We start from the raw sequence: 15,864 nt of genomic DNA on the forward strand, positions 1-15,864 counted from the left end.
CGTTGGTATTAGGTGGTATTTTTCAATGATTACTTGCAACCTTTTCAGAATCAGCTTTTCAAATAATTTTGACATGATTGGTAGCAGTGAGATTGGCCGATATGATACTACTTTATGTGGATTTTTGCCAGGTTTTGGAATCATAATTACATCCGATACTTTCCATTGCACCGGTACATATTTTAGTCGGATTGACGCGTTGATTAACGTAGTCAATTTTACCAAGGATTTTCGTTGCATTTTCTTTAGTATTGTATCTGTGATCATATCAAAACCAGATCTTAAATGATCTTTTGTTACAGATTGTCTGTGAGAAGAAGTTCCAAGTGGATCAACATTTGAAAACATCTATGCATAAAGCCAAGTTGCAAAAGATAAAATCTGGTCCCGTTCAGCAGTCTGTGAAAACAACATTTCAAAGTGTCGGAGACAAAACAAGAAGTGAAACGGAAGCGTTTCATCATACTTATACAAAGCTTTAGTCGCGGCGAATACTCCTTTAAAAAAGCTTGTAAATACCCAATTCAAAGAATTTTTACAAAAATATTGGAACAAAAACATCCCTGACGAATCTACCATAAGAAAGAAGAATGTGAATATAGTATATAAAACGGTAATAGAGGAAATTAGAGTTGTTCTGGACAATCATACTTTTTATGTTACTGTTGATGAAAGCACGGATGCTTGTGGTCGATATATCGCACATCTTATGATTGGAGCCTTAGAAGAAGATAATCCGAGTAAAGCTTATTTAAACTAATGGGTTTTTCGGATTTTTTGAACGCTTACACTGTTCTGATGCGATTTCTCGGGCGCAGTCCGTATTGATGCACCGGTTGCGATCACGTGGCCTGTCTCATCGGAGCCTGCGCATTCTGTTGGCTGTTGCTATCCTCCGGTGTACTGGATCATCTCTCTTGCCCTGAGCTGTTGCTTTTTCTGGCTGTTTTTGCGTTGGTGAGTGCGGGAAACCATATCCTGTTTAGCGCCATTGACTCTTCTTTTCTGTTGATATTGTCGTCGTGTTTGTGGATTTCAATGGCTTCTCGTATTAGTCGGGGGCGGTAACCTGTTGTTGTGGCCAGGATCTGTGCCTCTCTGAAATAGATGTGTGTTCCATCGCTGGGAGCATGTTCCGCCACTACCGACTTCTCCACATGGCCCAGTTTACAATTCCGTCGGTGTTCTTCTATTCTCGTCGCAACCGATCTCTTAGTTGTTCCAATGTAGACGCTTCCACAGAAGCATGGAATACGGTAGATGCCTGCAGTTGCGATGGGGGTGTTCTGTCTTTAACTGACCCTAGACATTCTCGGATCTTTGTTGTGGGCTTGTAGACTGTTCTTATTTTGTGTTTCCTCAGGAGCTTCTCAATTATGTCCGTAACCCTGGGAACAAAGGGCAGGATAGCTTTCATAGTGGATTCACTTTCTTTTTTCCGCACGGCCCACTCATACAGCTTTTTTGATGTCCAACTGGGAATAACCGTTCTGAAGAAAAGCTTTTTCCAGGTGATGTAGTTCTGTAGTTAGATGTTGTGGCCCACATATTTTTCTGGCCCTATCCGTGCAAGTTTTAATGATGTCCTGCTTCAGACTCGCATGGTGGTTAGATAGCTTGTGAAAATATCTGTCTGTGTGGGTGGCTTTTCGATATATCTTGTGGTCCAAACGATTCCCCTGCCTAAACACCAAAACATCCAGGAAGACCAGTTGGTGGTTTTGTTCAACTTCCATGGTGAATTGGATGTTTGGGTGCTGTTTGTTTAGATGGTCGAGGAAGATGTCCAAGTTTTTGCGTTCATGCCTCCATAGCACGAACGTGTCATCGACATATTGGTACCAGATCGTTGGTTTAAGCGGTGCGGTGATCAACGCTGTTTCCTCAAATTTCTCCATGAATAGATTCGCCACCACCGGACTGATTGGGCTTCCCATGGCCACTACTTCCTTTTGTTCGTAGTAATCTCCATTCCACAGGAAGTAGCTGCCCTTTAGACAAGCCTTGAACAGATTTGTTGTACTCTCTTCAAATAGCTCCGCCACTAATTCCACGGATTCGTCCACGGGTACCTTTGTGAATAGAGAGGCAACATCGAAGCTGACCAGCATGTCCGTGAGTTCCAGTCTGAGGTTTTGGATCTTCTTAATGAAATGTTCGGAATCCTTGATGTATGTTTCTATGAACCCCAAGTGTGGCTGCAGAAGAGAGGATAGATATTTTATAGATATTTTGCGATATCGTAAGTTGCTGATCCCGGGGCACTGACGATTGATCTTAGTGGCATTCCTTCCTTGTGAATCTTCGGTAATCCATACAAACGTGGGGAGAGGACTTCTGACCTAATAATACTCTTCATGGTGTTCTCGTCTATTGATGATATTTTGATCAGGCGGTTGATGTTTCTGAGCTTGGCTCGAGTCGGATCTTTTTTGAAGTTTGTGTAAGTGACTGGGTCCAATAAGTTTTGGATTTTCTGCTCGTACTCCTCTCTGGTCATGACGACTGTAGCGTTTCCTTTGTCAGCTGGTAGGACGACAACGCTTGTGTTCCTTCGTATTTCCTTGAGGGCATGTTATTCTTCTCTGCTTAGGTTGCCTGGTGGTGGTTTCGCTTTCCGCAGGATTTGGGTGGTTTCCCGACGCATTTCATTTGCCGTTTGTTCTGGGAGCCCTAGCAATGCTGTTTCGGTGTTCGAGATAATTTCCTCTATTGGTATCGTTCTTGGGCTAATAGCAAAGTTTCCTCCCTTGGCTAAGACAGATTGAACTGTGTTTAAATCCAAAGTGTTTTGGTCTGATGATTTAATATATGGTAAAAGTGGGCCAAAACCAAAAATATTTTATCCTAGTATGGTGCAGGTCACTTGTCTTCTAAAGGGTGTCTCAACAAGAGCACCGGATTTGAATTTGCCGTCATTTTTTTTGTGTGACTAGTTTGACCATGATTTTTTGACAGCTGTGATGCACATACCTTGCGATTCAAAGTTATGGAGCAGTATTCGAACGAACAACGTTTAATTATTGTGAAAACTTAGTACAAAAATGGGGAAAAACACAAAAAACAGTTCGAAAGTTACGTCTAATTTTCGGTCGCAACAATGCGCCAAATGAGTCGACAGTTCGCCGTTGAATAAAAAAATTCGAGATAAAATTCACGTTCATAGATGAAAAGAGAACTGTTCGTCGCCGTCCTTGCCGATCCCTTGAAACCATTGCCGCAGTGAGAGAAAGTGTGGCAGAGAATCCAGGCACTTCATTTTGCCACCGAGGTCCAGCATTGAACATTACCAGGACCAGAGACAAGGGATAACTTTATTATCTAGGATATATATTTATATAATAGGGATTATTTCTTGTCTCTGACCAGAACTATCCTACAACGAATTTTGACAAAACACCTGCATCTGCACGCGCACAAAATTCAACTGACGCATGATCTTAAGCCAAGGGATCAGGTGCAGGGCCGTATATTCGTTGATTGGGTGGTGGAGCACCACCAAATTGATGTTAATTTTTCGAGGAAAATCATTTTTTCCGATGGGGCACCTTTTCAGCTAAACGGTATGTGAATAAGCAAAACTGCCGATTTTGGGGCGCTGAAAACCCCGTATTATACTCAACAAACCAATGCATCCGCCGCGAGTAACTGTTTGGTGCGCATTTTGGGCTGGAGGCATTATCGGACCATTTTTTTTCGAAAATGCGGCTGGAAATGCGCTAAATGTTAATGGTCAGCGGTACCGCAATATGCTAGTTAATATGCGCTAGTTTGTTTCACTTCTTCTTCTGCTCTTTCAATTGATTGAACTTTGAAATCGGACAAGCCGTTTCGGAGTTACAGGTTTCTTTGAATTAAGCGATTTTACTCTTCCCGCACCCGTTATTTGGCAAGTTAGGAAAAAAGTTCGTAAGGAAAGTAGTAAGGTTTTTTATGGTATTTTGACTAAACTTACTAGATGTTTCACTTATAGGGACAATTTCTGTATAAAATCGACTTTTTAAAATACCGTTTGCAATTACGCCATCTAGTGGTCATCTGAGACATTTCAAAATAATTTCCAGCAAATTATTTTCCTCAAGTTTGTTATCAATTTTTTTTTTCGATCACTCTACAACACATACTTTCCAAGATACAGCCGTTTACCATCCTTATTGCGACACCCTGTATATATGGAAATACAATAAATGTGTCCGACACTGTTAAATACCTTGGGATAACCCTAGACAAGAAACTGCTGTTTAAAGAACATGTGGAACAGAAAACAAACAAGGCGATCAGGGCTTTATGGATCTGCAAGAGTACATTTGAGAAAACATGGGAAATTTCACCGGAAAAGCGACGGAATTGGGCACAGCGCGTTCTTCAGAAAGCTGAAGACAGTCCAACCCATGGGATCAAAAGCTGATCGAATCAAAACTCTAAGCATCTCGGTACCTTTTAGAACATATGTTCTAAACGAGGGGTAAGATGGTGGAGCGACTCTATCAGGTACCACAGGCACAAAAACAGCATCGGGCACAGGTGCTGCTATAGTCGAAAGAGGAAGAACTGGGGAAAGGATTATCTTAAACAAGCAAGTGTCCTAGCGATAACAATTTGCACCCAGAAAATGACGGAAAGAGCCTACACACGTAAGCATATTACCATCCTAACCGGAGATGAAGCCGCAATAAAAGCACTCAAATCGTACACAATCAGGTCACAATGTGTGCTAGATTGTGTGAAAGAACTTACCACCCTGGCTTGGAGCTCAAACAGAGAAAAACTCACTTGGGCAACAGGGACAACCAGGAGCAAAGGAAACAAGAATGCTGCTGAACTTGCTAAGGCAGGGACCGAGCAACCACTGACCAACCAAAAACCCGTTTGTAGCATATCTCATGCCCAGGTTAGGACGGTGGATCTTGGAAGGACATAGAAAGTACTAGGAGGAGACACCGCAACTCCTTACCGCAAGGCAGTTGGTGAGACCTCTACAACCAGTGCGTAAAAGTGAACTGCTAGATCTCAGCAGGCGAAAAGTAAAGACGATAGTGGCCTTTATAACAGGACACGCCCCCTGCAAAAAACACCTCTTCAGGGTGGGACTGAGCGATCAAGCGACCTGCAGGGGGTGCGAATTAGAGTACGAAACTACTCTACATATTTTGTGTCACTGCACGTCATATGCAACAGGTAGACCCTTGGGAGGGGACGAAATTCTACCAGACCAAGTCATACGTACCCCCTTCAAGACTCTTCTGGAATTCATTGAATACACAGGGATAATGAGGGAGGAAAATACGAGGGCACAATAGGACATAAATTACCGCGAAGCTAGGCCAAACACCACCTCGGCGGCGAGTAAAGGGCTTTAGTAGGTAAACGGACAGCCCAGAGTGCCAGATCATCAGCTCAGGGTGTGCTTAGGAGAGCATTTCTGGGAAAAAATGGTTGAAATCAGACTTTGATTTCAACCACAACCTTTGAAAATGTTTCAGAAAATTCTCTTCCAGTGCAATTATTCGTATAAATCCCAGTCACTACGTTACTACATACCGATAAACTTGTGCGCTTTGCTCCACCTCTCCACAGCAGTTGGTAGGAGGGAGTGTCCAAATCGATAGGCGGCTGCTGAGAAGGCGTCGATCACATTGGGGTTCACGTTGGGGTCGTACCCGTTCCAGTAGCCCTGCAACCGAAAGCTGTTCCACGACCCCAGCGGGAAAGCGCCCACTTACCTCTTTCTGAAGCAGAATCCCGAACTTTTCCATCACATCCTTGCCCAGCAGGATGGGCAGAAATTCGTTGTAAGTGATGTGCTGGATGATGGCGATGTTAATTCTGCGCGCCTCCTGGAACAGGGTTTCGTCATCCCAGTGCGGGTTGACAAGCGCTAGTTCGCGTGCCACTCGATTGTGCTCGCGTGCCATCAGAGTGTGCATTACTGTCAGCACGAGTTGCTCGTTCACTCGGATTTCACCTGAATCAAAACCAACCAACTTAACAACTTCCTGCCCGCTGCACCAAGGCAAAGAAAAACCCTCACCTGCTTCAAAACAGTACATGCTAGCATTGAGCCTGGTGCAGCCCTCATCCGGCACGTCCAACTTCAAGGGCAGCAGATCCTTAAGGCCGTATTCGGAAAAGGCCGGGTTCATCCTCAAAAGCCCTGCGTGACCTTCGCGCAGCTTCCTGCCAAATTACGCCTTAACGAATATTCCAGAAGCGTTGCAACCTCACCTGGCATGATGCTCAGTCACTCCATACACAGTGTTGGCATCCAGAACTCCCGTCAGGGTGTTGTAGGGTACTTTAGAGCCCAGCCGGCAGCCAGGCCGCGCTGCAGGGAAGGACCGGATAAAATTGATGCAGCGAACGTGGTACATGTTGTAGAAATAGTCATCCTCGGGGATGTCGATCTCGTTGCAGTAGGGATGTTTCAGATGGGCCGGTTTTCCGCAGCATTCCTCCGGATCGTTGCGGTTGAATGGGTCTGAAATAAAGTGACCAAATTTTCATTGAGACCAAGCAGAACAAATGGGCTGAAGTGAGAATTACAATTTAGTTATACAGGGTGTCCCGAAATTAGGTGGCCAAACTGGAACAGTGAAATCTGCTCTCAAAATTAATATTATTTTTTCAAATGAACATGTCTCCAAGAATGATCCGTAACGGAGCTACACCTTCTAGAATAGGGGCCCAGTAGGAGGGTTTTTTGCAAATTATTTCTGAACGGTTGAACTTCAAAACGTAGATTTTAGGAACTTTAGTAATCTGAATCTAGTGAGAATTTCATCATAGACGTATAATTGCCCTCTCCTCAATTCACTGTGAATTTGTTTTTTTGTAAGACTCATATTTTGATGAAACAATCGGGTTCATACGGTTTGGACAAGTGGTGAATTATTGAGTGTCGTGGTACAAAAACTACCAGAACTTGTTATTTGGTGGATGAAATCAACTCATTTTTTTGGTTGATGCACTAATCATTTATTCACAATTTTGCGTTCTTTGTAAAATCTTGTAGCATTCATAGTTTTTGCGAAAAAACATATTTCTGTATTCTTGCCACTTAACCATGTTAGACATTAACTGCAAAAAGGCGTCGCGTACGCTTTCACGCAAGTTGTCTTGCCAAAACCCTAATACTTTGACCATGTCGGTTTTATCAAGTCCAGCAACAGTCGTTTCTCAAACTGTAAGGGTTTTTGAGAAACACTTTTTTGAACAATCCCGTTGCGCCGCAAAGTCCACGGATGCATCGCAATGTTTAAAAATGCATTTAAATTGTAGCAACAATAGAAAAAAGTGCGCGTTCTCCACCGTCGTAACCAAAATCTCCGGGTGGGCGCTCGTTTTCTAGAATTAATATATTTTGAAATTTACCCCAAACTATTCCACGTGGCAGCCCCATCAATGCAACCAAATGTGTAAAAAATTGCCAAAAATCACAGTCTCTTGCAACAAAAACGAAATTTTCGGCAAGAATAAAATTAAGTGTATATAGCGATCCAGTGCTATAGCGATTGGTAGCATACGTTGGCCAATTTCCGCAAAAACAAAAATGTTAAAAATTGCTATGTAAAACCAGTACACTACGCGGTTGAAAAGGTGAGTATAAAAATTCGCCCAAAATCAAGGAAAAGTTCAAACAAACTGCAAATTTCGGCAACAGTAGAAGAAGGCGCGCTTTATCGAACACAGTCAGCGAAATTTCTCCATCTGGGCCAGTTTTCGAGAAATAAATTTGCAAAAATCAGCTTGCAAAACCATTCCGCCACGAAGCCAGTCATACAACCGTCAGTGTAAACATCCGTCATAATTTAACGAAAAATGCAATGCACGCAAAATTTCTTTAAGGTAGAGAAAAATGGGCTCTTTATCCAGTCCAGCAATAATCGTTTCTCAAACTGTAAGAGTTTTTGATAAATAATTATTTGAACAATCCCGATGCATCGCAATGTTTAAAAATTCACCACAAATCGCCGAAATGCGCAATTGAAGCGAACGTTTCGTTAGATATTAACTGTTAACATTACAAACAACGTTAGACATTAACTGTAAATATCGCGATGCGAGTCATAAGTTGTCAATCAGTCTAGGCCTGGGTAACCTGTGTTGAGTTGCGCTTTTGAGTTGTTGCCGCTCTCTGAGTTAATGAGTATTAACTCATCGGTTAATGAGTTATAACTCATTTACCGATGACCGAGACTGGAATTTAAGAGTCTAACAGAAAGTCAACAACTCCTAAAAATTCACTGAGTTACCTTTTCTGTAAAAACGATTGCTTTAAAATATTTGGTCTAAAATGGAAAAAACCGAAAATTTTTAAGAAATTTAAAAAATCTTCAGGGCGATGATATAGACGAGTTTTCCAAATAGTGTTATCTGATTTTGCTTTCTCTGATCGGTTTTTGGAAAAACTTTATTTCTTGCTATAACTAGCTAATAATAATAACTTGCTAGTCAAGTCTACAATGTTTGAACACATGGACATGGACAACAAACAGACTTGGGTATCAAATGATGGTATCACAAGGAATCAGATTTTAGTAAACGCGAAACATGCAAGCAGCTTCCTTGATGTACGGAGCTTGAGAGGTGCAGATGCGGACTCGAACCACATCTTAGTAAAAGAACAGGTCATAAATCGCATCTCTAGGCACAAAAATAAAAGCGCGGAATGATCAAACAGGTGGGAAGTATGTAAACTAAAAAACGAGTTCCATAAACAAATCTTGGAAAACCTTCCAGAAACCTATGAAGATGAGAACGTAAATGAAATCGGGACGTGCGGTCACTTTAGTCTGAAAGGCATCAGCAACGGACATTAATCAAGCCTCAGCAATCAATGGCCTCCATAGCTTACCTAAAGGGTAAATCAAATCAACTTACCTAAAGGGGTTCCAGTTAGAGTATAGTCATGATCCATGAATTGCCCCCAAGCGATGATCATGACAGTGCCCGCATGATCGTGGTAACCTTGGTCTGGATGGAGAGTTCGTGAGACGACCCTGGAGCCGGGCAGAGCGTGACCAGAAACGCTGATACGTGGATCAGACATGCCGTCTGCGTAGAGCGGCCCCACCAGCCTGGTAAAAGGGGTGTTCGTAGCGCCCCACGTAGGATGTTGCAAGTTGGTGCACAACCCGTCGTATCTTCGGTATTTCCCAGCCCGACACTCCACATTGGACAGATACGGAGGGCAGATGTCGCGGATCAGCGTCTTGCTGGTGTCGATCAGAGGCAGGCCTTTTTCAATGTCTTCGTAGCTCAGGCCGTACCTTCGGAAGAATCAGCCATTTACCCCCAAACTCAACTACACTGTCCTCTCGGCATCCACTTACGACTTGGCTAAATTGTTGGAAATATCGAGCAGGAGCTCGCCTACAGTGGCCACTTCTTCAGGCTTCCAGTCCCCATGCGGTTGTGCCACCTCTGAAACAGCACGGAAATTAAGGGTGGGTGTTGCCCAAGCAACTTTCCTCCGCAGCACTTACGGATGCGCTTACTGGCTTCTTGATAGGCGGCGTTGACTGCTGCGTAGGTAATGCAGGTGTGCGGTCCATGGTAGTCCCTATATGAAGGAAGCAAAGGGGTTGAGAGTTGGGCAATGGCAGGAGAAGGGACTACTCACAAGTTGCCGCCTCGGAGGAGGTTGAATTGGTAGTCGAAGTGGCTGCTTCGAGCGGGGCCGTTGAGCAGGAGGGCGCACTCTTGATCGCCGTTTCCGGTCAGTTCTATTGGCTGGTACTGGACGATAGGCGCCACCAACGGCAGATAAAGAATCCAGCCCAGGACGGCCGTCCACAAGCCTCCTCTGCAACGGTTTCAGTTTTAATCGGTGCTCAGATCGTAAAAAAAAAGTGATATTTGCAAAATTTGTAGTTTGGGGTATCAGCAACGTGCAGGGTAAATGTCAGGTCCCTACCGATAGCGGTTTAGTCGCTTTAACGGTAACGGGATTTTTAAATTGAATGCAGACCTACAGTTTTCGGAACTTGGCCATTTGAAGGCTGAGTTTGAAATGTTTTGGAAACTATAGGAAATTTATAGCTTGCGATGTTAGCAGTTTGCGAGCAAAAATGTAGCTCATTTTTACCCGCCATGGTCTAGCCCTAAATTTGAAATATTCTGTAAAAGCTGCCTTTTGTTAAATTACCCTGATGGATAAAATTAGCGCACCATCGATACATTTCAAAGAAAAAATATTATGAACCCTACATACTTTTATCAAAACTCAAATTATTGATTTTTAAATTAATATGAGAATATTTTCGAAAGAAAAATTAAAACAAAACATGAATCACTAGTTTTTGGCAAAAATGTATGAAAAATGCATTTTGAAATTCAGGTAAAGCTTCCGTCTTTAACCGATTCAATAGCTTGTATTGCCGCCTCTAGATCGAATAACGTCCCTCAAACGTCTTGGAATGCCATAAAAAAAGGCTTGTAATGAATTCTTGGCGTATGTTATGCCATTATTGAAGAACCGCGTTTTCAGCAAAGCTCTCAGGAGTAAGATCTCGTCGTCGAATACGTTGTTTGAGCTGATTCCAAACATGTTCAATCGCGTTAACGTCCGGACTAAGCTGTTGCTACACTAAACGTTGATTTCCAACCTCATTAAGATATTAGCGCACGATCAGATGCGGTCTGGCATTATCATCCATAAAGGAGAAATTGTCGCCTATGTGAGGTGCAAAAGGTGCGACATTGTTTTCTAAAATCGCTTGAATGTACTTCTGGGAAGCTAATGATCTTCCTCGGATCACCACAAGGTCCGTACGGGCCTCTAAAGAAATGCCACACCAAAACATTATTAAGCCACCGCGGAAAGCCAGTTGGGGAACCATACATGCTTGGCTGTATCTTTCTCCGAGTCTTCTCCAAATAAAAGCTCGCCCATCCGAAGATTTTAAACCCACTCTAACTTCAACAATAAATAAGACTTTTTTCCAGTCGTCCAAATCCCAGTCCACGTGTTCTCGAGCAAACTCAGGCCTAGCTTGCTTGTGGGTCATGGATAAGAGAGACCTTTTACTGAATGTTCTGCACTCAATCCGGATTGATTGAACCTTCTTTTTACCATTTGGGAAGAAATTGAGACATTTCGGGCATTTTGAATTCGATTTTGTATCTCATTTCCGGTAATAGACCGTTTTCTTAAAGCTTGAAGTCGTATAAGACGACCGCCCCCATGGTTTGTGGATCTTGGTCGGTCTTGCCCTGGTCGTCTAGCATGACAACCTGTTTCCCTGAAACGCTGAAGAAATCGACCAATGGTGTGTGATGAACACCCAATCTTCGGGCGACCTCATGTTGGGAATATCCTTCTTCCAACAAGGTGACAACTTTGATCGCATCAAACTCACTTAATTTTCTTCCTGGGGACATTTCAATGCGAATACACTCTAGTTAATAAGTAGTAAATTGAATCGAAAACAGTACCACACTTGCTGAAAACTAGTGATGAGCCAAGACCAAGACTTGCCTGGCCTTGATCTTGGTCTTGCATTGCTTGCAGTCTTAGTCTTGCTTTTATATAGCCGTAAAATCAGACGAAATAAATTTAATAATAACAATAATACTAATTAAATAAAATATAATACTAATCAATACGAAACAACGAAAAATCTCAGACTATTTGCTATTTAATAAGTTTACTTATTTTGTAAGATTCCAAATTGTTGACCCGTACTTCCGATCCAGAAGATCTTTATCCAGAGAAATCGAATATATTTTCAAGTTTATAGTGTAATTTACATATTCTAACAAAAGTACAACAACAGTGAAAAATCTACAGTAACATGAATATGTTGATTAGGCTTATACAGGGTGTCTACTGAAAACCGCCGCGATCGATATCTGGCAAACTGTTATTAGGAGGAATTTGACAATTGGACACTGTGCCGAAGTTTTGGGGGCAAGCGATCTAAAATATTTTCAAGACTGCCACACTTCAATCAATTTGCTTATTTTAAATGGAACACCCTATATATAATTACATTTTTGAATTCTCTCCGAAATTGTAAATAGATTTATATAGATTGTAAATAGATTTCATGTATGGATATCCTATACCTAAGTTTAACCGTTTTTCGTCGCATTTCTTGTTGAAACGGACTTACTTTAATGGAATTAGGAAAACTTTGTTTCAAAATGACGCTGAGAAAACCACCCAAAATCATTTTTGATAATTTTGTTTTATTCAGTATTATAAACAAGGGCCAGTTTGTGTAAGGTTGTCTATTCCAAAAGTGTTTAGTTTTCGAAATATCGCATTTTATTAATAACAGATGCAGTACTGAATGTAGTTACCGATACTGTGAAATTACAAAAAAACTTTCAATGAGAAATTGCGAGTCGACAAAAGTGTAACTTACTTAGGCCAGTGCGTATCAGCTCTTACATTTATTTGTTGTGTTTTTATCTTACATTTACACAACCGCTTCATCCCTCTTTTATTTTTATACGTATTGTCCCAAACAATTTCAACATTTTCCAATTATAATCTTGGAAAAACCATCGTTTTTTAAATGTTAACCCTTCATTCTTGCCACCCAAACGTGTTCAGCTTTAAAAATAAGTAGATCTTTCCATTAGCTTGTCTATGTCTGAAATGAGCAGATTTGTTTTATTAAAGAATAAGGCTAGTTTTAAATAAATAAATTAATAATTATTATTCAATATTTTTTTAAAGAAGAAGAAAAACGATGTTTTTTGTCGGTCTAAACGGACAAATAATTGTTGAAACAAGTAAATTATTCCGCTTAAGCCGAGAAAAAAATCCGTCACATTTTTTAAAATATTGGGTGACTAAAAACTTAAACCGCTTCTTGTCCGTATAGCATGAATAACGTAGTAATTATTGAAAAAATGTATTTAATAAAATAAAATCTCATCAAGAAATGTTTTTCGAGCTTTGAAGCCGTGGTCCATGGGAATTTCTTCCTGACGTTTTGTCCACTACTGCGGTGGACATTATTAAAGCCGATGAGGCAGTGGGGGGAAGTGATCTCCCGTGCTTTTCGACTAAGACTGGTTCAACTACTGCCACTTTTGGCGCACACGCTGTTTGCCGCAAAATGCGTTTCCAATCTGGATTAAGGGCCGTTACCTCTTCTTTCCTATTAAAATTGTTGTCATGTTTAAAGATCTCAATGGCCTCTCTGGTTAGTCTCGAGTAATACCGTTGAGATTGGTGCAAAATGTCCACTTCATCGAAACGTATTTGGTAACCGTCTAAAAGTACGTGCTCCGCTACTGCTGATTTGTCTGTTTGTCCTAATCTGCCACTTGTTTTATGCTCAGTGATCCTAGTGTTTACACTACTTTTTGTGGTGCCGATATATACTCTGATAGATAGACTCCTCTGCTAATAAAAGATCCCGTTTGTCCTTGGCCGATCTCAAAGTATGTTGGATTGTTTGAGTTGGTTTAAAAACTGTTCTGACTTTGTGTTTTTTTTTACTTTGTGTATCCTGCCGATCCTGCGCGTGACTCCATGTATGTACAGGAGGCAAGCCCAACCCTTACGCTCATCATGCCTATCTGTTTTCTCCGGACGGCCTCAACTATTTCTTGGTCGAATTGCAACCAAATGCCCATTCCAACCAAATGCCCTTTCTAGGTGCTTCAATTCTCTTTCTAACTCAGATGGTTCGCAAATTCTTCTGGCTCTTTCGGTGAGGGTTTTAATGACTCCTCTCTTTTGACTAGGATGATGGTTTGATCCACTCTGCAGGTACCTGTCGGTATGTGTCGGTTTTCTGTACAACGTGTGGGCCAGCTTTCCGTTGGTTTTTCTGGTTACCAAGACATCTAAAAATGGCAGTCGCCCATCCTTCTCCACTTCGGTGTTTGAGTTGAGGTGCCTCAGGAAGTCTTTAAGTTCAACCAAACCATGGCCCCAAACAACGAAAGTGTCATCATCATATCGAAACCAACACTTACGTTTCCTCGCGGTTGTGTCCAGAGCGTCCATCTCAACCTTTTCCATAAAGTAGTTGGCTATCACCGGACTAAGGGGGCTGCCCATTGCTACTCCATCCGTCTGTTCATAGGATTCGTTTTTCCACTGAAAGTAGGTTGTGGTTAAGCAGTGTTCGAACAGTTTGGCGATGCCTGGTGGAAATTATCTCTCAATAAGTTCCATTGCCTCCTTAATTGGTACCATTGTGAACAACATCAAAACTCACAAGGATTTCTCCGGGAGCTAATGACAACGAGTGCAACCTCTGAACAAAATGAGATGAGTCCTTTATAAAACTGTCAGTTTTTCCTATTTTCGGCTGTAAAATTCTTGTAAGATATTTTGCAATATCATAGCGTTCACAGTGGGTCTCAGTGGTACATCCGATTCATGGATCTTGGGCAGTCAGTAGAGCCTTGGTGGGAGTGCTTCTGAATTTCTGAGTTTGGCCAAGTCCTCGAACGGAAATGTCATGTCCTTAATTAATTTGTAGGTTGTCCTTAGCATCCGTGCCGTCGGATCCCGTGCCAACTTCTTGTACGTTGACGGGGTCAAAAGCTCTTTAATTTTGTCCTCGTAGTTCAACGATGACATGACCACAGTTGCATCTCCTTATCCTCGTTGAGCGTTTTCAAGGCTTTTCTTTCTCTGAAGGTGAGGTTGCTCTTCGGAGGCTTTGAGCGTTGTAAAATACGTGATGTCTCAGCCCTTATCTGCTCCGCGGTTGGAATAGGTAGCGAGCGTATTCCACTCTCGACATTTGCTATGATGTCTTTCTTTGGCGATTGGTTGCTGTTGCTTCGGGCCACCATCTTCCGTTCAATTGTTAATCGATCCACCTCTTCTCAATAGATCCAGTGCATTTTGTTGGCTAGTTCTTTATTGACAGGTAAAAGTCTATTGTCAATATGTGCAAGATCCGGGCGGGTCTCATGTATCCGTTCGCGTAAAAGAGCCCGTTCAGTCCGGTCGTAGATTCTCTTGGCCTGGTTGGTTCTGAAATATCTTTTCATCTTCAAGAAGATCGGAGTGATCTTCGTTTACTTCGCTACAGTCAACAGGACTACTCTATGAGTAAACTCACCTTGTACTGGGACAAACAAAGGGGGCACAAGTACTAAGTATGTCGATGAATAACCAATTTTATCTAGGCAATATCGACTAGAAACTAACTTTATTTTCCAAATATTTATCCCACCTGCACCCCGATTTAGATAATCTGAAAGAGAAGGAAAAAAACTGGAATGGATCACATTTTAAGTTCAATATGAAACTTGTTCACAGCTTTGGCTTCTAATTTAATTATTTCTCACGCACAGTCAATCGTCGGTATGTTAAGTGTTTAAGCGTTTCGGTATCGGATTTCGTTTTATCGTTTTTTGAGAGGGTGACCCATGCTTCAAGACTGTTCAGCTTCCTTAAAACACAATATTAAGGGCTACGAGGACAGATCCAAAGCGGTTCGGCATCGGATTACCGTACTAACCACACTTCGTTTTGTTTCATCGTTTTTTGACAGGGTGAGCTATACGTCAAACCAAAAACATTAATATGAGCGGCCTGGTCTTGCGAGACTCTTGCGAAACTCTTGGTCATCCAAGTGTAAGTCCAATACCAGTCTCGCTCATCACTATTGAAAACAATGATGAGATGATGCAAATGACAGAAAACAAGTAGAAACTTGCACTGGAATGAGTAGAAAGGGACCAAAAACAATTGGTACTGTCCAATGTTACTATGGTTACGTTATTTACCAGCCTACTTGGGAAAAAAAATGATTTATTCGAAAATATATAGGTGGTGCGCTAATTTTGTCCATCAGTGTATGTCACAGATCACAGAGGTTATAGATTGGAAACTGACATATACGGCTGCAGAATGCTATTTGTCGCTTATCTCAGCGG

General features: G+C 41.8%; 1 protein-coding gene and 1 long non-coding RNA gene across 2 annotated transcripts in view; both read right to left on the reverse strand.

Annotated features, from left to right (window-relative positions):
• LOC109538498 (peroxidase) overlaps positions 1–15,864 on the reverse strand; it is a 28,724-nt gene that overhangs the window by 3,160 nt on the left and 9,700 nt on the right. The window contains exons 2-9 of the mRNA XM_048661464.1: positions 9,623–9,805; positions 9,486–9,562; positions 9,333–9,423; positions 8,881–9,269; positions 6,226–6,478; positions 6,032–6,177; positions 5,724–5,965; positions 5,542–5,674 (exon numbers count right to left, since the gene is read on the reverse strand). Of these exons, the coding sequence (XP_048517421.1) occupies positions 5,542–5,674; positions 5,724–5,965; positions 6,032–6,177; positions 6,226–6,478; positions 8,881–9,269; positions 9,333–9,423; positions 9,486–9,562; positions 9,623–9,805 (1,514 nt within the window). The remainder of the gene's footprint in view (positions 1–5,541; positions 5,675–5,723; positions 5,966–6,031; positions 6,178–6,225; positions 6,479–8,880; positions 9,270–9,332; positions 9,424–9,485; positions 9,563–9,622; positions 9,806–15,864) is intronic.
• Positions 15,242–15,776, reverse strand: LOC125502636. Its single transcript, XR_007280403.1, has 2 exons — positions 15,438–15,776; positions 15,242–15,377 (listed from the first exon to the last, which is right to left on the reverse strand). It is a non-coding gene; the product is annotated as an uncharacterized LOC125502636 (long non-coding RNA).

This window comes from Dendroctonus ponderosae, unplaced genomic scaffold (assembly GCF_020466585.1).
Source record: "Dendroctonus ponderosae isolate FM_Combo_2020 unplaced genomic scaffold, Dpon_F_20191213v2 Dpon_F_20191213_1, whole genome shotgun sequence".
NCBI lineage: Eukaryota > Metazoa > Arthropoda > Insecta > Coleoptera > Curculionidae > Dendroctonus > Dendroctonus ponderosae.